Source organism: Zea mays, chromosome 6, assembly GCF_902167145.1.
Source record: "Zea mays cultivar B73 chromosome 6, Zm-B73-REFERENCE-NAM-5.0, whole genome shotgun sequence".
NCBI classification, from domain to species: domain Eukaryota; kingdom Viridiplantae; phylum Streptophyta; class Magnoliopsida; order Poales; family Poaceae; genus Zea; species Zea mays.
The window spans coordinates 153,028,796-153,051,321 of record NC_050101.1 but is presented as its reverse complement, the minus strand read 5'-3'; the positions used below and the strand labels follow the sequence as shown (position 1 = coordinate 153,051,321).

The following is a 22,526-nucleotide window of genomic DNA, read 5'->3' as shown; positions in this document are numbered from 1 at the left end:
ATTTCATTGATCAGCCTTACACTTCATGAACTCCCACCTTTGTGAGTTCATGCCACATTATTCCCCACAACTTGTTGAGCGATGAACGTATGTGAGCTCACTCTTGCTGTCTCACACCCCCCCCCACAGGAGAAGAGCAGGTGGTCGAAGAGGAGCCGCCTAACACTGAGGAGTTCGATCTGATCTAGGTGGCGTGTCTCGGTCGACATTGGCGCCAACGATCCTTAGTTCGCTTTATCTTTATTATTTTATTTTGTAATAAGACTTCCGCTATGTAATAAGTACTCTGATGTTTTATGACATTTATCTCTATACACTCTGTTATTATATATGTTGTCTTCTTGGCGCATGTATGAGATGCACCTGACTTTGTTCCTTAAAGCCGGGTGTGACACTTAACACATATGAGTCATACCATACCAACATGTCGTGCTCGAATCATTCAGAATTAGTTTACAGCTTAGTCTAAATTTGATTACTTATAGGTTTGTTTGCATAAACTGATAGTTTCTTATATGCTATTATTGTCTTTTCTTCAACGGCAAACATGCATGTGCATGTAACAAAACATGCAGCTTGTTGTGAGATGATCTGGACCTGCCAATGGCGATCAATGAGCTAGCTATATCCCGTATGGAAATTGACTGAAGACTAGCTGAGCTCAAGACTGATGCATGGTAGCTGTTTCCTGCATATGTTGTTATGTTAAGAAAGGTGGAAGACGAATCATATGCCCGGGAAGTCGAACATTCCGGTGCGTGCAACACCATGTGTACTAAACTAGTAAGTTTTCAAAAAAGATCTGAATATTTTACGCCATAAGGCTGAATTGAATATTTTGGAAATTCTTAAAAACGCTAAAGTCACAAAATCATAAAAAATACGTCGGATATAATAAAGTAAAGATCTTTAAAAAAACGAATAGACATGATAATTTTTTGACAGGAATAGCTTAGTCTAAATTTGATTGGCATTAAGGATGGTAACAAGTCAGATTTGCATTGAGTTTGGAGTGCAAAAATCCGCCCGTGATCACACCCATAAAGTATATCTAAATCCATTCACGATCGCATTCGTGGGTACAATTCTAAACCCGCACTTGAATGTTTTCGGTGGGTTTTAGGCCATCCGTGAATTTTTGCTCAGTGTACACTTTTAAATAATAATTTAGATATAAGCAATTAAGTATAAACAATAATTGAGTTATATCTGCGAATTTTAAGTCTTCTCGCATTAAATAGCAACAAAATATTTCATAAATAATTAACCAAGTTACTTACTTAAAATAATTACTTAACTATTTTTGCGCAAAGTAAAGAATAAACAAATCTCGAATCGAGTATATATGTGTCACCTGTAGGTTGGAATAGAAACTTGTATTTACACCCACGAATCTTCGGATGTGTGTGCACCCACAAAGTTAAAACCTTTACTTGTATCTATTAGTACTAATAGGGTCGGGTATCCATCGCATAGTGTTTGGGCCTTTCAGTTTAAATTAACATCCATAAGGTCTAGTTTGAGAACACCATTTTTTCAATGGATTTTCATTTTTACAAGAAAAATTAGTTCATTTTTATTTAGAAAAATAAAAAATCCTTAAAAATTGTGTTACCAAACTAGCCCTAATTGTTATGCATATAGCGGGTATATTATTATGTATTATTTTAACCAAGTGGTACTTTCCTGACTAAAGAATATCTGGATGCATGGATTCCTACCCAAATATAGACGCAGGACAAGGGAAACATTCATGCCAACCACAGAAAACTACCATGCCAAAGCGTAACAAGCGGCGCGATTGTACTAACGGCTGGCTCCCCGGATCCCCAGCAGAGGAGCGGCGGTGAGCGCACACCTGGCGCCCGGCGGCCCGCTCTCTTGAAAGCTATGGACCGTTCCTCTTCCTTTCCTGTCTCTCCACCACCCAGATCAACCCCGCACGCGACATCAATAGTCCCTACCATTCGGCGAACGTACAAATCAAAGTGCGGCGTGCCCGCTCGCAAACTTTGAGTACGTACTGCTACTCCGGCTCGTCCTCCTCTCTTCTCCATCGCCGTTGGTTCTCTCACGCCACACGGTCATCCGATCCCTGTCCACCGCGTTGGGAGCGGCGCAGCCCATGGACGACAACGAGAGAGAGAAAGAGAATGAGAATGAGAAGGAGAAGCACTACGGGACTGACGTCGAGGATGAAGAAGAGGACGAGGAAGGTAACAAGCGAGTCGTGGTGCTTGGCCCCCAGGTCCCCCTCAAGGAGCAGCTCGAGCTCGACAAGGTACATATATGTCCTCTCAATGCTTGAATAATGTTTCTGAACAATTCTGATAGATGATGATCTGCTACTTGCTTGCATAGGATGATGAGAGCCTGAGGAGGTGGAAGGAGCAACTCCTTGGGCAGGTCGACACAGAGCAGCTGGGAGGTGATCGATCATTAAATTAGAACCACCATACCCTGTCGTCCTCATGTTCATAATATGGATTGTGCCGTGCCCGTGCTGCATTCCTGAACTGCTGTGTTCTTCGGCGCAGAAACTGCGGAACCAGAGGTCAAGGTGGTGGACCTGACGATCCTGTCACCTGGCAGACCGGACCTGATCCTTCCGATCCCGTTCCAGGCTGACGAGAAGGGCTATGCGTTTGCCCTCAAGGACGGCAGCCCCTACAGCTTCCGCTTCTCCTTCATCGTCTCCAACAACATCGTGTCAGGCCTCAAGTACACCAACACTGTCTGGAAAACTGGAGTCAAAGGTGTGGACCGCACAACTCCTTAGTTACATCATCTTTTCAGTCCACACGCTGTCATCGAGAATTCACAAATCGACATATATATATATTTGTGTGATCCAATCACAAAGAATAACAAGGCCGGGAGCTAGCTAGTAAAGGAGCAGGGATTTGGTCCTTTAATTTGTCCAAATGACGATGCTGTTGATATTTTCACCGTTTCATTGCAGTGGAGACCCAGAAGATGATGCTGGGGACGTTCAGCCCCCAGCTAGAGCCCTATGTCTACGAGGGCGAAGAAGAGACCACCCCTGCTGGCATTTTTGCGAGAGGTTCTTATTCTGCCAAACTAAAGGTATCTATATATCTAATTAACCACGCTTTCTTTCTGATGGTGATTGAAGATGCTTCAACACAGTCACTAACGCTCTGCATTCTCAGTTTGTTGACGATGATGGCAAGTGCTTCCTGGAGATGAGTTACTACTTTGAGATTAGAAAGGAGTGGCCAGGAACTCAATGATGTGTGGACCAGCATGGCTGATTCGTCGGAGTATGTTAGAGCTCATAGCTAAGCCAAGCACAAGATGTGGACTCATCTTCAAGAATGATTCATTCGCTACTTCATCGTTAATCGCATTTTAATTTGTTTTGAATTGTCATTGTACGTCGTTTATGACATAAAACTGTTTATTCATCACATATATAATTCATGTATCGAGATATATATTCAGATATTTTTTTTTAGTGTTGTTGAACTTCTTGACCTGAAACATAGACAATGTCTTTGATTTATATCCATGAATTCTTCAGAATTTCGGTATCCTTTAGTTGTGGGGTTGTCACTAAATTTGTGAATTAGTTGCTTCTTACAATATTAACACCCTCTAATGTTAAAAAAATGTGGTACTAGGGCATGTTCGGGACTGTGGTCTCTAATGGCATGATGTGTGTGCGAGTCGCAATGCCTAAAATCTCTTGGGTTGATCTCGAGTCAGAGACATCACACTCGCGCCATGATCACATTCACAGGTGCAATAACCTATTAGTTGCAGCTACCTCTCACACATGTATGTAAATAGACAAGAGGTTGGCAAACGAATCAACGTTCGTCATACCCCTTTATACATACACTCTCACGAGATCCGATTTTAATCTCCACGCGACTAGTGACGAGAAGGGCATCACCATTGTAACCAACATCGAGTATCAAACTCTGACTCTCTAATGGCATCTTTCCAAAACCCTCAAGGTATAACTCTCTTTATTCTAGAGTTCTAGTAGCTACGAGCTAAAAGGTCCTAGACACACAAGAGTGGTACCAGAGCTAGGTTTTGGGCTCAAACCCTAACCCAAAAGGCTAGATTGCATTGGCTTTTGGACGAATACGAGCAACCCCGGCCCGTCTCAAGTCTCGGATTTGTGTTCCTATCCTATTAGAAGAACAAATAGAAGATGGAGAAAAGGAAATAGGAACCCAATATCTAACTGTAACATAGTATCCCCAAACTCTAACCATGATTCCCTCCCAAATCTCTACCACCCGGGTGTTCTTAGGACTTACCTTGGTCGTTGATGACGATGATAGGTCATGGGAAAAGATGGTTTGGCCTTAGGACATAGCTGTGAGGCTGCTCGATGGTGGCACGCTCACCCTCGGGTGAACATACACACCATCAAGAGCCCATGTGGGCGGCACTGGTACTCGCAGTCTCCCTCTCAGGGCTATTTTGGAAGTCCAAAACCCAGAGGGGATTGCAAGGGCTAAAATCCCCTATTTATTCAATTTTGAATAAGGAGGGGATTTTAGCCCTTCCAATCCCCTCCGGGTTTGAGACTCCCAAACTAAGCATTATTGGGGATGGGGAAGAGGGGTACTGGAAGGAGATGCTCTAGCAGGGAGAAGCAGACATAGTTGAGGGAGAGGGAGAGAAATGAGTAGGGTTTTTGGGTGAATGACAAAAATTTTCCCCTTTTATACCTATCATGAAGGATTATAGCAGGCACTTAAGATATGGCGGAGGCAAAATATAGGTAACATCCCGCTGCAGTTGGCAATGGTGCAAGTAACTCTGCTACATCTTGAGCGGGCACAAGAAGACAGACAACTCTCAGGGGAGGAACTGGAGTTCCGCCACTATCTTAAAGCAAAAGCCCTTGGATTAGCAGCCATCCAAAAAGCCAGGGCCAAGCAACATTCCAGACTCTCGTGGATTCGCCAAGGGGACACAAACACCTCTTTCTTCCAAATACATGCTATGGTCAGACGTAAAAAACTTATATCAGGAACATCAACACTAGCTCAGCAATGGCATTCACTCAGAAAGAAAAAGAAGAGGCGACATTCTCACATTTCCAGCATGTTCTGGGGGAGAGCTCTGTTAGGACCATGGCTTTTAACTGGTCAATCCTCGACTACATACCCTATGACCTATCACATTTGGAAGCCTCATTCACTGATCAAGAGATCACTGACTTAATTAAGGCTTTACCAGCGAGCCACTCCCCAGGCCCTGATGGCTTCATTGGGATCTTCTACAAAAACTGTTGGGAAATTATCAAGGTCGACTTGATTAAGGCATTACAAGATTTCCATAATCATAAAACCTCAAAGTTACATCTCGCAAATGAGGCACACATTGTTCTGCTTCCAAAGAAAGAGGGAGCTACAGAGTTCAGTGAGTTTCGGCCAATCAGTCTGATCAACAGTCTGGCTAAAATTATTACTAAGGTGTTGGCTGACCGTCTGGCTCCAATGCTTGATAAGCTCGTATCCACCTCACAAAATGCTTTCATAAAGAAACGTTGCATTCATGACAATTTTCTTTACGTGCAAAATGTTGTTCGTAGTCTCCACAAGAACAAAAAAGCAGCTCTTTTTATTAAATTGGATATATCGAAAGCTTTTGACTCTTTGAGCTAGCCTTACCTTCTAGATGTCTTGAAGGCCCTGGGTTTTGGCCAAAAGTGGAGGGATTGGGTTGCGGCCATCTTGGCTACATCATCGTCTAGAGTTCTAGTCAACGGTCGTCCAAGCAATAAGTTTAAACATGCTCGGGGGCTGCGGCAAGGCGATCCGCTTTCGCCTATGTTATTCATCTTGGCCATTGATCCCCTTCAAAAATGATTGAGCAAGAAGCAAGAATAGGTTTTTTAAGGCCGGTGCTACCCAAATCAGCTCGTTTGCATTGCTCGCTTTATGCTGGTGATGCTGGAATTTTCGCCAATCCAGACCATACGGAGCTGCAAAATTTACGACAACTCTTGTCAATTTTCACTAATTGCTCAGGCCTCAAGTTTAACCTAGCAAAAATGGAAATCTTTCCAATTTGTTGTCAATCTGCCACGGTCAGCTCGCTCGTTCATCTTTTTCCCAGGAGGATCTCGACCTTCCCTGGAAAATACCTAGGTCTACCTTTACACACTAGAAAACTTCGACGGATTGAGGTGCAGCCTCTAATTGATAAGATTGGTGCTAGACTAACCGGTTGGAAGGGCAAGCTCCTATCAAAAGCTGGTAGAGAAACCATAGTAAAGACTGTTCTATCATCTCAACCTATCTACCACTTAACAATGTTCCCACCGCAAAAATGGGTCATTCAGAGGATTGATCGTATCCGGCGGAGTTTTCTTTGGAAGGGTGATGGCCTAGAAAATTCGAGTGGAGGTCATTGTCTAATCAAATGGCAAGTCACAGTGAGGCCCAAGTCTCTGGGAGGCCTTGGGATCTTAGATTTAGAACGCTTCGCACGGGCTCTACGTTTGCGTTGGATGTGGTACAACTGGAAAAATGAGGACAAAGCCTGGGTGGGTTTGGACATTCCCTGTGATAAAACTGATCAGGACTTATTTCACACCTCTACGGTGGTCACAGTGGGCAATGGAAATAAGGCATTGTTTTGGAAATCCAGTTGGATCTTTGGGAGGGCACCTCATCACATTGCACCATCTCTTTTCAAAAAAACGAGACATAAGAATATCACGGTCAATAGGGGACTAGAGGAAAATAGATGGATATCCAATACCTGGCCAATTCAGGAAGGTACTAAAATTCAAGAATTGATGGCACTTTGGGAAGCCATCAATGACGTTGAAAGAGACGTTGCAAATGAAGATCAAATCTTATGGCGTTGGACTGCCAATGGCGAATACTCTACCTGTAGCGCCTACCAAGCTCAGTTTAATGGAAGCATGTCTAGAATTAAAATTGAAGCAATATGGAAGGCAAAAGCCGAGCCTAAATGTTGTTTTTTCGCGTGGACGCTCCTGCATGAAAAGATCCTCACAGCTAACAATTTGCAGAAGAGGGGATGGGATCACAACCCTATTTGTCCTCTTTGTCACATAGATCTAGAAACTCCGAGTCACCTGTGCAAAGATTGTAGTTACTCAAAAAGCATTTGGCGGACTTTGTTAAATTGGACCAATCTCAACTCTTTAGCAAACCTAAACCAAGATGGCCAGATACATACTTGGTGGAGAAGATGTAGACTCAGAATTGATAAACCAAGACGAAGGTTATTTGACGGGCTAGTGGTCTATTTTTGGTGGAATATATGGAAAGAAAGAAATAGGAGAATTTTTAAAATTCTAGGAATGATCAACTTGTCGTCGCCAATCAAATCAAAGAGGATGTCTTACAATAAAGTGCGGCTTTCTCTATCTTTTGATCAGAGAGTTCTCTAGTGGTGTTCTTTTAGGGTTTTTTTTCTTTTCTTTCTCTCTCTTCTTCTTTTTTTGTAATGGTTGTAGTTGGGACTTTGTTGGCCAGTAGTGTCTGTATTTGGTTAGTTGTACTGATTCTCCTTCTTTAAATATATTCGGCAATCCTCTTGTCGTCCTTTCGAAAAAATGAAGGATTATAGTTGTTGAATAAAATAAACGACATAGATTATGGTGGGGCGTGCCAGGCCGCTTTCAACCTAGGCAGGACCACACTTTGGCATTTTAACTTGTTATAAATTGTAAATGTATGTTGTTTATGCCATAAAATTCTTTATTCACATACATAATTCATGTACCGAGATATTAAGAGATATTTATTTAGTGTTATTTAACTCCTGGACCTGAAACATACGCGGTTTTTTTAAGGGTCCGTTTGGATGTAGATATTGGAGATGTTAGAACTGAATTAGATCTAATATCAAATCTAACAATTATTGTAAATGGGTTGCAATATGAATTTGTTGTTTGGATGTAATTAGAATTGCAATTCCAACAAATACATAGGATTTAGGCTCTAAATTATGAGAGGCAACATCTAGTTATAGATCAATACTGAGAAATTGAGCTTTAATTCTAACTCTGAATTTATTATACAACCAAACAACCGAATTCTGGAATCCTAGGGTGTAACTTATATATGTGAATTCTTTTCTATATCCTTTATTTGTGTGGTTGTCACTAAATTTGTGAACTTGTTACTTCTTACAATATAGGAACGTGCCCGTGCGATGCCACGGAACACAAATTGTGACCCTCCAATGGACTTAGGGCCTTAGCGACGGGCGGCGTGAGTACAATAGTGACGGCAAAATATGTGATTATTAAACATAGATACAGAACGATATAAATATGTCTACCCAAATAGATTGAAATAGAATCACACAATTAATTTCTAAAGAGTAAATATATAATGCTTAATCATAAGTAAATATGTTGACACCTTGTACACTAACTAATCTTTTTTAACAATATTGTTAACTCTCTGTTGTATATTTGCCGGGATGGCATATCTGCACGAATTTTCCTCGTAACTTAACAGTTCGATAATAAAGTTCCTTCGAAGAATCTTTACATCCTACACATAAGACATATATTGTAGTACATCATGCCTTGAGCCTGGAACGTGTATATACCACAATATATGTCTTTGCTACGGTTTTTATATATCATATAAATAGACTCTATGCATGCGACGAGGCGACGACCGGCTTGGTAATGGTAGGGGAAGGAGGGAGCCTGAGCAGGTAGGAGGGCTGCCGCGGTGGGACGGTAATCGCGCCGAGCGCCGTCTGTCTCTCGTGGGAAAGAAGCGGAGCATGGGGAGGACGACGGGTATCGCGGCGGGGGCTGGGGCAACGCGAGGTGAGGGGGCGCCGGGGTCCGGGGCGGGCGGCTGCGCGGGGAAGGATGCGGATGCACGCTGCGCGGGGGCGGCTGCGGTAGCGGGATCGGACGGTGGGGATGGACGCAATCGGACGGTTGGGATAGAGGCGGGGGCACGGTTGTGCCTGGTCTACACTATCGTCTTAAGGATTAGTAGAGATATGTGGTATGCTATTTGTGATGTTTTTGTTTAGTTATTTTTTATCATCAAACGGGTGCCTAATCCAGCAAGCGCGGATTTAAAAGTCCACGCGTTAGGCATTATGAGTGGGGACAATATTCAGTGCACGTAAAAAGTTTGTGCACGTGTAGAATCTTGACCTTACATCCTTGGTTGGTTCGTTTAAAAGACCCCCCCCCCCCGATATCGTGCACCGTTAGATCTGATTTGAGAAGGTAGTATTCTATATATATACACATGTACATGTACATAAGATACCATCTTTATAAATACAGAATAACTTAATATAAACATAGACATGTATTTATTCACCCGCACTACAACCACTCGTTGACATCTCTAGAGCCACGCGGAGCATGAGACGACTACGGATATGTTGTCTGCTTCAAAGGCCAGCCCAGCCCAACCAAATGCCCGAAATCTGACGCTGGGAGCACGCGCAGTACGAGACAAGGTTGCCTGAGTTTAAAAACTAAACAAATCCTACGTAGCTTAAACTAAACAAAAGATAAAACCAAGACAAAGCCTCCCGCATATCCCACAAATACAAAAAAAAATCTTTTCCGAACCCGCAACCGCAAATGCCCACGAATGCGAAAAGGCTATTTCAAACACGCAACCGCAAGATGGTCACCATTGCATCAGACACGCCTTTGTGTACGGAGAATACATGCAGAACCAGAATTATTCTTGCGCCACGTTAAAACAGACGGGCGTTGTCTCAGGTCTCGGAATGCATCACTAAACATGTAGTAGCATATATACACACATCGCCGGCCGCATAAACACACAAATTACGCGTTTGCCTCTGGACGGGTAGCTGCCAGACCATATCCCTAGGCCGACTCTGCGAAGCCAACCCTCAGCTTGCCATAATCGAAGACGTTGTGGTAGACTCCCATGAAAACATCACCCAAGATCCTGGAATTGCAATTAGTCCAAACGTTATGCGCAAAGATTTTAGATTCGTGCGAGCCAGGACCAGGAGCTTAGCGGTGCACGGTTTTACCAGAGAGGGCCACAGGGTGGTGGGATATCCATAGCTGTGAATCCGCTGATGCACTGGGCAGCCTGTCCTTCACCAACCTTCAGAATGTACTGCATAACCAAAAGAGAGAATCAAGTTCAGATACTGCAACAAGATGGCGTGTGGGGGTGTGGTTGGGCTAATAAGGATCAAGGGCCAAGAGTGTGATAGTGGAGAGGGGATCACACCTGCTCTGGTTTCAGCTTGAACTTCTTGCCTCCAATGGTGAACGCAATGTCAGGCATGGACGCAAGACTGCCACAGTCCACGGCTGATTCTCCCATCGGACTCGGAAGACGCTCGCAAAGCTATCATAGTGAAATAGTTAAGCAAAGCAGCATGCTAAATGGTACAGAAACGCCTCTGTGCTCTGGGTCAGTTAAGCTCGCCTGATTAATGTAGTTTAGGATGAGCTCCTGCGTCTTGTTCTGGGCAAGTTGGTTCTGCATCCATACCACAGCCATCTCACAGGCATTGCACATTGGATCACTCTTGAGACCACCATTTGATTTCCCAGCTTCATCATCCACTACGCTCCGAATTCCAGCACTGTGTTTGTATAGCATATAGCAAAGAAACAAATGAGGTACAGGGACACCATAATATAAGACAGGATTGCCCAGATGGTTATCGTTATCATGAGTTCATGGCAGGCTATGTCACACTACAGACATTGTTTACAATACTCACCTGACACCATGAGTGCCATCAAAAGTGCACAGACCAACCTGAGAACAGATCTTCGCTGGTTGTGTCTGCAAAATAACCCAATAGCAAGTTGAGTTACCGCAGAGCTTCAAGAGCAATTGATCAAACCAGCAATCAGAAAAACAAATCCATGGTTTGGAATATACAAACCTCAGCTAGCAAAAGATCTAGGATCTGCTGTCCATATTGAGAAACAACAGTCTTGCACTCCTGGCTGACTACACCAGCAGCACCAATCTTTTCATTGATTTCAGTAATTATGGCCTGCATTGAACATATTAACTTGTAAGCATCAGAGCAAAACAGGGTGCAACACAAAATGCAAAGCAATGCAAAGCAGGGAATGGTAATCAGACTCAGGTCACCACCTAGATAGTTTTATGTGAGCACCACAGGATTGAACACAAAATACAGAAAAAGGAGAGTGATGATCATATATGTTCAGACCACCACACACCATCTAGGCAAATATCAAAAGTAGGGTAAAGTGTCCAGGAGGCAACCCAGTATATCTAACTGGGTCTAATTTCCAAACTGTCTATCAAGGTCTTAAGCACCTGACAATCGATTTGTCAACACAAGGGCATGATATGATGATACAGTAATAGAAGTAGCAAGGGGGCATTTTTAGGCAGACACGATAGCATCAACTACATTTTTCATTCAACGAAGATAAGGGTCATTCGGAAAAGGTTTTATTATATACGTAAAATATCACCAAAGACACAAAAAAACTAAGCACATGCTTCAATCTCAAATGCCGATAAAAACAGAGCTCAAAACTTACTGTGGGGCCAGCAAGCAAGGAAGTTCCAGAATCTGCCATGGCTGCACAGCCGCCGGCACAAAACCCTGATAATGATAGATGCCACATTTAGTTATATTTCTCATTGACATGAGATTAGATAACAAAAGATATAAACATTGCAGTACCAGTGGACTTTCCATCAACCAGTACATCACCCATGTTGAACTGCATCAACAAATTGTACACTTTAAACCGATATATACATTCGAAAAACAAAGTTATTAGAGAATACAAGAAACAAAAACCAACCTGCCAGTATCCCTTCCGAGTGACTGGGACAAACGTGTGATCACCCTTGTAGTGGCTAGAATCCATTCCACCAAATACAATTTCACCACCTTCTCCTTCATCAGCATGTCGGTTAAACCAGAAAGAGAAAACAGGGTCGCTGAAGCATTGAGTAGTATTCATGATCTTGCCTTCCTCCTTAGATCAGAAAACCCAAGGCAGTGAAAAAAGAAAGACCAGTAATCATGAACTGCCAGATAGTAATAACTTATAAAATTGCTTACCTTAGAAAAACGACCACACCTGAATACCTATCTACCAGTTACAGGAAGGTGCGCTGCTGTTTACCTTTCAACGATAGACCACTGCGTCAGTCTTCTCAACAACTTCACAGCACAGGAGCTGCATACCTACCTACCAGTTACTGGAAGACCAGTAATCATGTGTTGGTAAACCAAATCGCTAATCAGCTGAAAGAATTTTATGCATTTGATGGTTTCTATCAGGGGAAAAAGAACTTACCCCTGATACTGTTTTCAACTGAGGGATGTTTCAAGACGACAACATCCAGCGTGATTTTGACTCCCTGCTTTTGCTTGTCAGGTGGATGATCTGGAAAGAAAGGAACACGAGCATGTTTGGCGGCTCAAGCACCACGCCTACAGAACTAAACACAGCTGATGGTTCTCTTATGAGTACACCTGACTGTTGCTCAGAAACCAAGTGAGGAATAAAGAGCTCATTCAGTTTTTGTAATATGTGACCGATTCTCATGCAGTATCAAGTGATGTAGGTGTTAGTAGACGTTCAAATACTTGGATCTGTTGATTCTAAACTGGAAAAAAAGACAGGCCGGGCCAAATTAGATAATTTACCTCCACAGAAGATACTTTTTCAGGAAGCAAACGATCATTACGGTCACCAAGACCTAAGTTTCCATATCGACCCCAACCCCATCCGTAGAGGTCACCGTCTTCAGTTACTACAGCAGTATGTTCGGTACCGGCAGCAATCATTTTCACGCAAACACTCTACAAACGTAGAACCATTAGCACAGGACATTGAACAAACACTGACAGTTCTGTTCCAGAAGAAACAAGGTGGTATGGGTCACTGGCCAACGTTCACATCATCATTACTGAGGAACATAATGACAGCACATACATGGTATATCTCATGAGTATAGTAGTTTAGCTAATAGAGTGTTGTGAACCAAATCATAGTTATTAAGATGCGAATCAAAAACTTTGACTTGCTACTCATGATTTACAATTTTACATACATGTTTTATGCATAGCATGTTTGCCTAAGTGCAAAATGGTAGTTTTTTAAGCACAGTAAAGAAGTTAAGAAGCAATCACAAAATATTCTAGTTTTGCTCACCAACTAATCCAGCTTGGAATGACAAAGATAGTACCTTGACAGTTATCTTCAAGCCACTGTAATCAGTACAAAACAATTCAAAACGGGATTAATTAATAAGCATTGATCACCAGAAGAAGGGGTGGGGAGAGAGAAATGATGGATGCATTGGTTTAGTCTATGGGCTGAAGCAACCTGTTGCTTATTGCTGGTATACTTTCTGGCACCCTTTGGCCAAATATCAAAGACCTCTCATTCTCCCAATCAAATGCAGGCTCATATGCTGGCAGTGGTGACAGACTACAGTGCTGAGAAAAACACAGATGATAAAGATACTATTAATGTTCAACACCAAGATGAGAATTGATAATGATTGCAATAACTTGGAGGAAACATTATCACATGAAAGCTTTAAAGAATAAAAACACATGGTATGTTATTTCAAAAGGCTTACAATGATTTCACCAGTCTTCAAATTTGACTCACGAAGCTAGAAGGTGCTATGAGCCCTATCCCTCCATACCTGTAAGTCACTGTACAGTACAATAGTATGGTACTTCGTTTCCAATAAAAAGATGGAAACCCATAGGAGTCTTTTAAGCACAGTACTACAGTAGGATAAGCTGAATCTTCTAAAACACCAATGCATCATTGAAAGTACTGAAATCTGAACTGCCTTCATATTTGCAACATATAACTAAAATATATGTTGGCACATGTTCCTAACGATACTACGAACCTAAAATGCAATAAAATTAATTAGGATAATAAGTTGAGTACCATTACAAATAAAATCATATCTATCTAATGTGCCTAATAATTTCTTTTATTTCTTCTGGAATGTTGTCTTTGGATTCATTGTCCTTGTACTTCAATAATTCTACTAAGAATTTGGTCCTCAGGTCATTCCCATTCTGCACATTCATTATTACATATCATTGAACTCGATTAATAATCAATTATAGAAGAACAATATTGACAAAGTATTAGAACAAATAGGATACTCACAGTGCAAATGCAGGGTAACCTTATACCATTCCAATCGTGCATAAAGTTGATAACAAGAAAGCCAGATAAATCCCTACAAATTAAAATAATATGTTGTTACATATATGTAGACAAAATTAATACGTTGTTCGGGTTAAAAAAAATTACCAGTTTAATGTTCTTGGAACCCATGTTGGTACTATACGACGCCACATATAAATATCATCTTTCCATGTAGGATTGGCCAATTCCATGGCAGCATTCATATTATTGGCAATATAATGTATATTATGGATATAATGCATGCTAGGATGATCACCCTTAAACCATGATGGTATAGGCATGGAGTCCATTATATAAATGCTTCTAGTGTCCATGTTAAGTACATATAAGGTGAAGTGACCCATGAAAGAAAAGGGCAATAGAATCTGCAAGTTAAAAAATTAGTTCAAGTAAGAGAAAAAACAAGATTACAAAAATGATGAAGAGTATAGCTTACTTGTTTGCAATCTGAAACATCGTACTCCATGTCAGGCCAACATTCTAATAATTTTGCCAGCATGTTGATATCTGGCTTTGCACGAAGGCGAGGGTCTCGACCAAATTTAGTTATGGACTACTTTTTGTTAGTAAAATAATAATGATATAATGAACACACTTATATGAATAAAGACTAATTACTTGAACTTACACAGAATTGTAGATCCATGTAGTGGTATTTGTCTTCCAACAAGAACAAGGCATCATTGCATGCGATCATCCGAACAGCCATGTTAAAACAATCTGTATCCATCGGCTTATTTACATCCAATATATCTTTAAGTTTTTGAAGACTTAAAGAAATTGGATAAGGTTTAGTGCTCTGAATCCAATGTTTCCTATTAAATGAACATTTGTTTTTATAGTTAAAGCAAGAACATATGCGTTGAATATTTACCATGCATATACTATAATAAATGAGAATTAACTTACTTTAAATATTTGGTGTTGTCTATCCCCATGATATATGTGCATAATACAAACATCAGTTCTTGCGTGTTTGTTGATGTTACTTTAGCAGGCAGAACATATGGAGATATATATGGTTCAATCTGATGTGATGTATTTGACGATTTAGATAACTCACATGGAGTATCGATTATTTGAACATCACTTGAACTCTCTCCATCTTCATCCACATTGTAGTCAAGATATTGATGGCTTTTCTTTGTGTTTAATCTCGAGTCCCATAATATTGCAGGTAGCTTAAACCTAAACATTGTTATATCATCCTGCAAGTATATAAATTAGAACAAAAGAAACATTGTTCCTATAAATAAATATACGTCCTCTACCTGAGTTACGTTATCAGATAGGGAGGATCCTGTCCAGTATTCCATATAGTTTATCATCCATAGCCCGCAAGATACCCTAATATGAAATTTAACAGATCAGGTGAGTTTCTATGTATATATGAAAATAAATATAACTAATTTTATAGAGTTGTGGTCACATGAATTTTACCCATCGGTTTGCATTTGTGTTGTGATCTTCTCTATAACTGGCCATGATGCAACATCAAGGTTCGACCACTTGCCTTGGTAAAGCTCTTTATGTTCTGCTGCAAGTTTAATCTGTCTTTCTAGACCTTTTAACTATGTGTATATATAAAACATATCAAGATTTATAGATAACAAATAATGTAATGATGAAATAATCATAATATAAAAGAAATGATTACTCACTGTAGTATAAAGGCCTCGGCGATCCGTTATTTGTTGTCCCATAGAATCGAGTACATGTACCTCACTTTTTTTTGCATTCAGAACTGCCAGATACCAATGAAAATTTTCTATATTCATTGGAATGAACACCTTCATAGAACATACATTAACATTAATTTGTAAGTATTGTGCACCAATATATTACATATACATATATTAAAAATGAGATGAGTTTTAGGTCAACCATGTCAGACTGTAAATAGTTGTCCATCCTTGTTTCAATTGTGTCTTCCTTATAATTTAAGAGCATCTTAGGGTCGCCATCACGCTTAAGCAGACTGGAAATGAATGTGTTCTCTAAGAAGACCTTTCCACCTTCTCTATGAAGTAAATGCTCTTCATCCCTAATACAATGTATATATGCACTGAGGGCATGTACACCAAAATAATACAATTAGCAGATCAAATATACATGCTAGCTTTAAATATGTATACCATACTGTATAATATGATAATTATAAATATATATATACTTTATTACTGTATATAATATGGACATACAGATGTACTTACTTCGCCAGACAGTTCGATGTCACCATGAAAAAGACATTCCATATCATTTCTATTTAACCATGCGCTGTCGATGTTCACCACAACTTGTTTCCCCGGTAATGTTTTAATGTATTCAATAAGCTGAACATCTTCTGGGGTGCACTTATAATCTATACAATGTAAAATATTATACTTAATAAGCAAATGATATATGCGAAATCCAATAAGATGCAATAAGGCAAGAACAAAAAATTACCTTCAGAGACAACTCGAGCTACATTCGATTTCTTTGGTTTTTTATGTTGTGATATTCTAATAAGTGTGTCCAAAGCATCTTTTTTGTTCTGCTCTACCATATCCGCATCAGAACTTATTTGACTTGATTCATTTGGAACATCCAAAGATGTCAAGTGTATCACATCTGTATGAGGAGTGAATGAAACATAAGTCTCTTGACAAAAGCATTTTTAGGAGTACTCATAAGACAATATTTACATTTAGGAGTGTAGATAAGAGAGCCTACCCGGTTGTGGTCCAAGATCGGCTTCAGTTGACACTTTAGCATGATTGAAAATACAGTCAATGCCTACTCCCACAACATCGTGTGATTGTTTTGCAGCATTACCAACACTGACCTTACTATCCTCGCTCTCTATAGCTATAACGCACAAGAGAAGAATTAGGGGTCAAACAAATATTTATTATGCAGACCTTAGTTTTTTGTAATTGATAATAGCACTTACCCAGTTCATGTTCATCAATGTCATTAGTTGACAATTGTGCTGAACAACCACTTCTAGCCACAACCTCATACGATGGTTCAGCAGTATTGCCAACATCGACATTTCCTTCCTCCACCACTATCTCCATTGTGATTGGGTCTGTACCCATCAAATTGAAAGTGTCAAACATAATTTTATTGACAAAAGTATTGTAAGTATATAAAGTACATCGTCAAATAGCACGAAACTAAATAAAACACGAACTTTAGCTTAAGTTCTTCATTCAAATAGAAGTGACAAGTGAAATTGTATAAACTTACGGAGGAAAGGGACACAGGCCTGCCACCATCCTATTTTGATTAAGTATACCCGATGCCATTGATCTTATAGGATGTATATCATGGCATTATTGCAAAGATACAATATTGCTCCTTATAAAAATGCTAAAATAATATGAACAATATATTGTTGTATTATTACGACTGAATTTAGAGGTATCAGAATTTAGCAACATATAGAAGTAATATTAGGTCATATCAGCAGATCTCTGAGAGGCAGAATCAGCTGTCCTAATATTAATTTAGGATTAATGGATCCAGATATTCGTTCCCATTTCCCAATTCAAGAGATAAGTGTAGTTTGTTTGACGCTAGGTAAAGAAATGTTAGCTGGACACTTCCTTCCTAATAGCTATACTTATAATTGCTTTCTTGATTATCTGGGAAATGAAGGAGAGCTCAAAAAGGCTAAAGTTCTACACGCAGCCATGCTTGAAGGCTGTTTAGCTAACACAGTGACATTTAACACATTGATCAAAGGGTTCTGTATGGCTGGGCAGATCCAAGGGGCGATTAACCTTATGCAGAAGAATACTGAGAGTGGTTTCTTTCCTAATTGCATCAGCTATTCTACAATAATAAATGAGCTCTGTAAGGTTGGTGACACCAATCTGAATTATATTACGATGCTTAACTGCTTAAGGTTGTATTCGGATCGGAGGGGATTGAGAAAGATTAAATCCCCTCCTGTTCAAATTTGAATAGCAAGGGATTTAATCCCCTCCAATCCCGTTCAATCCACCTCTAACCTAACAAGCCCTAAGAAGTTCTGCACTTCAATATTCCATGAAAATTCTACTACACGCCTCTTTGCTTGTGAGGCATATCTGATAATACAAATGTGCACTACTTCAGAACTAACGCTTCTTAGGATCATTTCCTTTTCACCACGAAACTGTTGCCCTCATTTTGGCTACAGCCTACAGTTTGGAACTGGATATATTTATTCAGATTCACTGATTCCAGAATAGCAGAAGGGAAATACAGCCAAACTACATGTGACCTCTCTGAATAAAACTTCATTAGCCCTGCAGCCTGAATTCGTTGTCATATACATTGACATGAATAAAGGAAGTAACAGTGAAGTTTACAATGCTCTGACAATTAAGAATATGATTTGGCCTCTTATCTCTCGAGTAACTTGTAGTGACTTTTGTTTCTCTATCTACATATCAAATTTGCTTCTCCCATATTTGCACTGTGATTTTTTTATGTTGGGCCCAAAAGGATAGCAGGCACAAAACATTTGAAAGAACAAAATTAGATTGATATTAACTTAACTTTTCACTATGAACAAACACTATCCCAAGGATATAAAAATAACCAACTTTTAAAAGGGATCAGATTGACACCTTTTATTAGAGATTTTGGTCACTATCATGGCTCTCGCTGATATATTAATGTGTTACTTGGACCGATTGGGAAATTAGACTTGCATTGCTTTACATGTTAATTGATTTTTCTTTCAAATTCATGTGAAAGTTTTCCACAGAGATCTGCATTTACACTATTGGATAGTAATGTGTGTCATATAATATATTAGCTTGTGCGCATATAAAGCTTCATAATGCATTAATATGTAATATGATATGGAAACTATTATTTGAAAGTAAATTTAGTTGGCAGGAAACATGAATGGCTCCAAAAAATGATTATAGGTCAACTAATTGGGACAGATTACAAAGCAACGCATAGCCCAAGAGCTAAGGGTGGTTGGTTGATCGTGATCCAATTATGTAATTGCTTGCATGTCTCACAAGTGCTGGGACCTTTTTCATTTGCTTGATAGAGTTGTATTGCTCATGTGACCTGCGTGGAGTGACGGCGGGCAGTCACGTGTTGTGGCGGCCATCCCAGTGCAAGGATTTTGAAACCTGATATTGTGGCATACAATATTTTGATTCGCTGGTGCAACATTCATGGTGAATTTGATAAGGGCTTAGGAATTTACAGTGATATGGTTAAAAATGGTGTGCGACCAAACTGGGACACATATAGAGCTCTTTTCTTAGGAGCTTCTTTGATGACCACAAATAGAAGAACTTTACTATTGACCACCTGATGTTAGGGCAATATCTGTTCTCATCTACTGGAATAGGCTGAATCAAGACGGATGCAAGATGCAAAAATCAATTTGACCCTGAACTGTTGCTTCATATGCAAGTGGCTATAAGCCTATAACATACACATGCATATCTGCATATTGGCCTCATCTACTGGAATAGGCTGAATCAAGACGGATACAAGATGCAAAAATCAATCTGACCCTGAACAGTTGCTTCATATGCAAGTGGCTATAAGCCTATAACATACACATGCATATCTGCATATTGGCTTTTTTCTATGCTTGAGAAGATGGACTCCAGTCTGAGGTAAGACGCCTGAGATCATCACCTTTTTTTCAAATGGCTTTTTGGTAATTGTTTTGCTAATCTTCTATTACAATTTTGGTACATGTCTAATTTAACAATTCTGTATTGTAATAGTCCTTAGTCCTTATAATATTTGATGTCTAATTAGAAGTAGTTCAATTATATTTGAATTTGTTGCTTGGCAAGACCACAAATGTAATTCTATTAGCCTATTAAATCTGGAATAGCCCTACATTCTAGTGGGTTCCAAAGCCTATTCCAAATTTCCAATCATCCCTCCAACCATAACAATACATATCCTATAGTGACCAGTTTATAAATCCAGAGAGTTTCACAGTTTCCTTTAGCAGGCAACTGGTGTAAAGCGCCTTCTTTTCTGCGGTGTGGGCTGTCAAGTGCAAGGTCTTTTCCTTTACCTGGCCTTTCTTCTCTTTCTATTGCTGATGTTTTATCAAATGTAAAAGTAAAAGTTGCTAAAGTTATTGTTTGAACTGCAGCTTTAAGATCTGTGCTTAGAACAAACTGTGGTAATTTCCATTTCTCCTCTCAAACCAGTCAATATTTAAATTTTCTGTGGAATATAATATTGTAGATCTGACATACTGTAATTTTCTTAGTTGACAATGGTACTCGTGAAGGGCATGACAAATTCTTGAAAGCGGCAATCAGTGAGCCATAAACTGTTATGCATTATGAATTTATGCAAGACTACAAGGTATGACATTGAAATAATTAGCTGCATACATTCTTTTTCCCACATTGGTAGGTTCATGTATGGATGATCAATAGTATAGGAATACAATTTTCCATATCAATAGCTCAAGGAACAATTTCAGGATCAACACAAGAACACATGACATTTACAAAATTGCCATGATTTTCCTTAGATTTGTTTTATTTATGATCACATTGTATAACTGAGAATATTTACAGGTGCATCTAAAGCATTTACAGCTCCACGACCTCCTTATAAACAAGATTTGCATACTGAACATTGTTCTTCTATTTAAGTGAGATGCAGTTATCTATATATCTAGTTAAGTTGGGTCCAAAGACCAAGACTATTTACTAAACAATACATGAAACATAATGAAAAGAGACCGATAACATCTATTCAATGATCATCTGCTTTCTTTGTTGTATCAACCAAATGACCACTAAACAATAGGAAGCTAAAAAGGAGCCAAAATAGAGAAATAAAAGGCAAAAATACATCTTCACCTAAAAACCTAAATAATTAAGTGCATTACAGGTTGTTAATTGCCATGCATTCATCAATGTCAGCTACGGCATAAGGACCTCCTTATAAACGATATTCTTTGTGTATGTTGCGCCATTTATCGCTGAGTTCCTTTCAACCCCCTTCTTCTTCTTCTTCTCATCATGGACTGGAATGGCAAGTATCTTCACTTTCGATCGAGCGGTGGCCCTTGATAGAGCAACATAAAGCTGGCCATGAGAGAACACTGGTTCCGGCAAGTACACACCAACATTAGGAATCGTCTGGCCCTGGGCCTTGTTAACCGTCATGGCAAAACTTAGTCTTATCGGAAACTGCTTCCTTTTAAACTGGAAAGGGAACATCTCATCATCAGAGGGGCACAAGGGTATACGAGGCAAGAAAATTCGCATTCCAGCATGTTGGCCAAGGACAATTTCAGCATCAATACTGTTTTTTTGGAAACCACGAACCACCAACCTCGTGCCATTGCAAAGTCCATTAGTGAGAGCACCTAGAGGGGGGGGGGGTGAATAGGTGATCCTGTAAAAGATTAAACTTATAGCCACAAAACTTTGATTAAGCGTTAGCACAGTTTATGCCAAGTGGCTAGAGAGGAGTCAAAAACACAATAACCACAAGAATTCAATCACAGAGATGACACGGTGGTTATCCCGTGGTTCGGCCAAGTACAAAACTTGCCTACTCCACGTTGTGGCGTCCCAACGGACGAGAGTTGCACTCAACTCCTCTCAAGTGATCCAATGATCAACTTGAATACCACGGTGTTCTTGCTTTTCTTTTCTCAATCCCGTTTGCGAGGAATCTCCACAGCTTGGAGCCTCTCGCCCTTACAAAAGATGTTCACAGAGAATCACGGAGCAAGGGAGGGAATGAGCAACGCACACAAGACTTCAAAAGATCAGAGCAACACGCACACAAGCAGCAATAAGAGCTCGCAACACAACTTAAAGAGTACACAACTCCACAAGAGCTCTATATGCTATCACAATGAATCGAATGCACTAGATCAATGTCTTGGTGCTTAGAAAGGTTGTAGGAATGCTTGGTGTTCTCCTCCATGCGCCAAGGGGTCCCTTTTATAGCCCCAAGGCAGCTAGGAGCCGTTGGGAACAAATCTGGAAGGCCATCTTTGCCTTCTGTCTCGTGGCGCACCGGACAGTCCGGTGCACACCGGACACTGTCCGGTGCCCGATTTGTTTCCATAAAAAGCTCATCCGACCGTTGCTTTCTGATGCAGATCTGCGCACAGTTGGCGCACCGGACATGTCCGGTGCACACCGGACAGTCCGGTGTACCTTTCCGACCGTTGGCTCGGCCACGTGTCGCGCGCCGATCGCGCGGCCGACCGTTGGCCCGGCCGACCGTTGGCTCACCGGACAGTCCGGTGCACACCGGACAGTCCGGTGAATTTTAGCCGAAGTCGCCGGAGAAAAACCCGAGAGCGGCTGGTTTGCTC

The 22,526-nt window shown here is 40.4% G+C and overlaps 2 protein-coding genes and 2 long non-coding RNA genes across 5 annotated transcripts; 1 reads left to right on the top strand and 3 right to left on the bottom strand.

Moving 5' to 3' along the window:
- The first annotated feature begins 1,926 nt into the window (after window positions 1–1,926).
- Window positions 1,927–3,457, top strand: LOC100217248 (rho GDP-dissociation inhibitor 1). The gene is made up of 5 exons (NM_001143603.1): window positions 1,927–2,281; window positions 2,362–2,428; window positions 2,538–2,756; window positions 2,963–3,087; window positions 3,174–3,457. The coding sequence occupies exons 1-5, from the start codon at window positions 2,126–2,128 to the stop codon at window positions 3,252–3,254; spliced, it is 648 nt and encodes a 215-aa protein (NP_001137075.1). The 5' UTR covers window positions 1,927–2,125; the 3' UTR covers window positions 3,255–3,457.
- A 6,173-nt stretch (window positions 3,458–9,630) lies between these two features.
- On the bottom strand, window positions 9,631–11,959 carry LOC103630292 (aspartic proteinase oryzasin-1; the record flags this gene model as incomplete). The annotated part of the gene is made up of 9 exons (XM_008651358.3): window positions 9,631–9,941; window positions 10,030–10,118; window positions 10,236–10,355; window positions 10,437–10,596; window positions 10,738–10,802; window positions 10,906–11,019; window positions 11,543–11,607; window positions 11,689–11,728; window positions 11,813–11,959. Coding segments are annotated over 9 exons (885 nt in total), but the record flags the coding sequence as incomplete, so codon positions are not given.
- Window positions 11,960–13,981: 2,022 nt separating this feature from the next.
- On the bottom strand, window positions 13,982–14,364 carry LOC118472255 (uncharacterized). The gene is made up of 3 exons (XR_004850368.1): window positions 14,309–14,364; window positions 14,162–14,234; window positions 13,982–14,067 (listed from the first exon to the last, which is right to left on the bottom strand). It is a non-coding gene; the product is annotated as an uncharacterized lncRNA (long non-coding RNA).
- A 976-nt stretch (window positions 14,365–15,340) lies between these two features.
- On the bottom strand, window positions 15,341–15,731 carry LOC118472254 (uncharacterized). Of its 2 annotated transcripts, none has more exons than XR_004850367.1 (3): window positions 15,644–15,731; window positions 15,475–15,550; window positions 15,341–15,391 (listed from the first exon to the last, which is right to left on the bottom strand). It is a non-coding gene; the product is annotated as an uncharacterized lncRNA (long non-coding RNA). The 2 variants fall into 2 exon arrangements; XR_004850366.1 differs by having other exon boundaries at window positions 15,343–15,411.
- Window positions 15,732–22,526: the final 6,795 nt, after the last annotated feature.

Excerpts from the sequence above, each read along its gene's own strand:
- LOC100217248 (NM_001143603.1), top strand. The coding sequence starts at position 2,126 with ATGGACGACAACGAGAGAGAGAAAGAGAATGAGAATGAGAAGGAGAAG. Across the intron at positions 2,282-2,361 it reads AGCAGCTCGAGCTCGACAAG|GATGATGAGAGCCTGAGGAG; the intron begins GTACATATATGT and ends TTGCTTGCATAG. Across the intron at positions 2,429-2,537 it reads CGACACAGAGCAGCTGGGAG|AAACTGCGGAACCAGAGGTC; the intron begins GTGATCGATCAT and ends TCTTCGGCGCAG.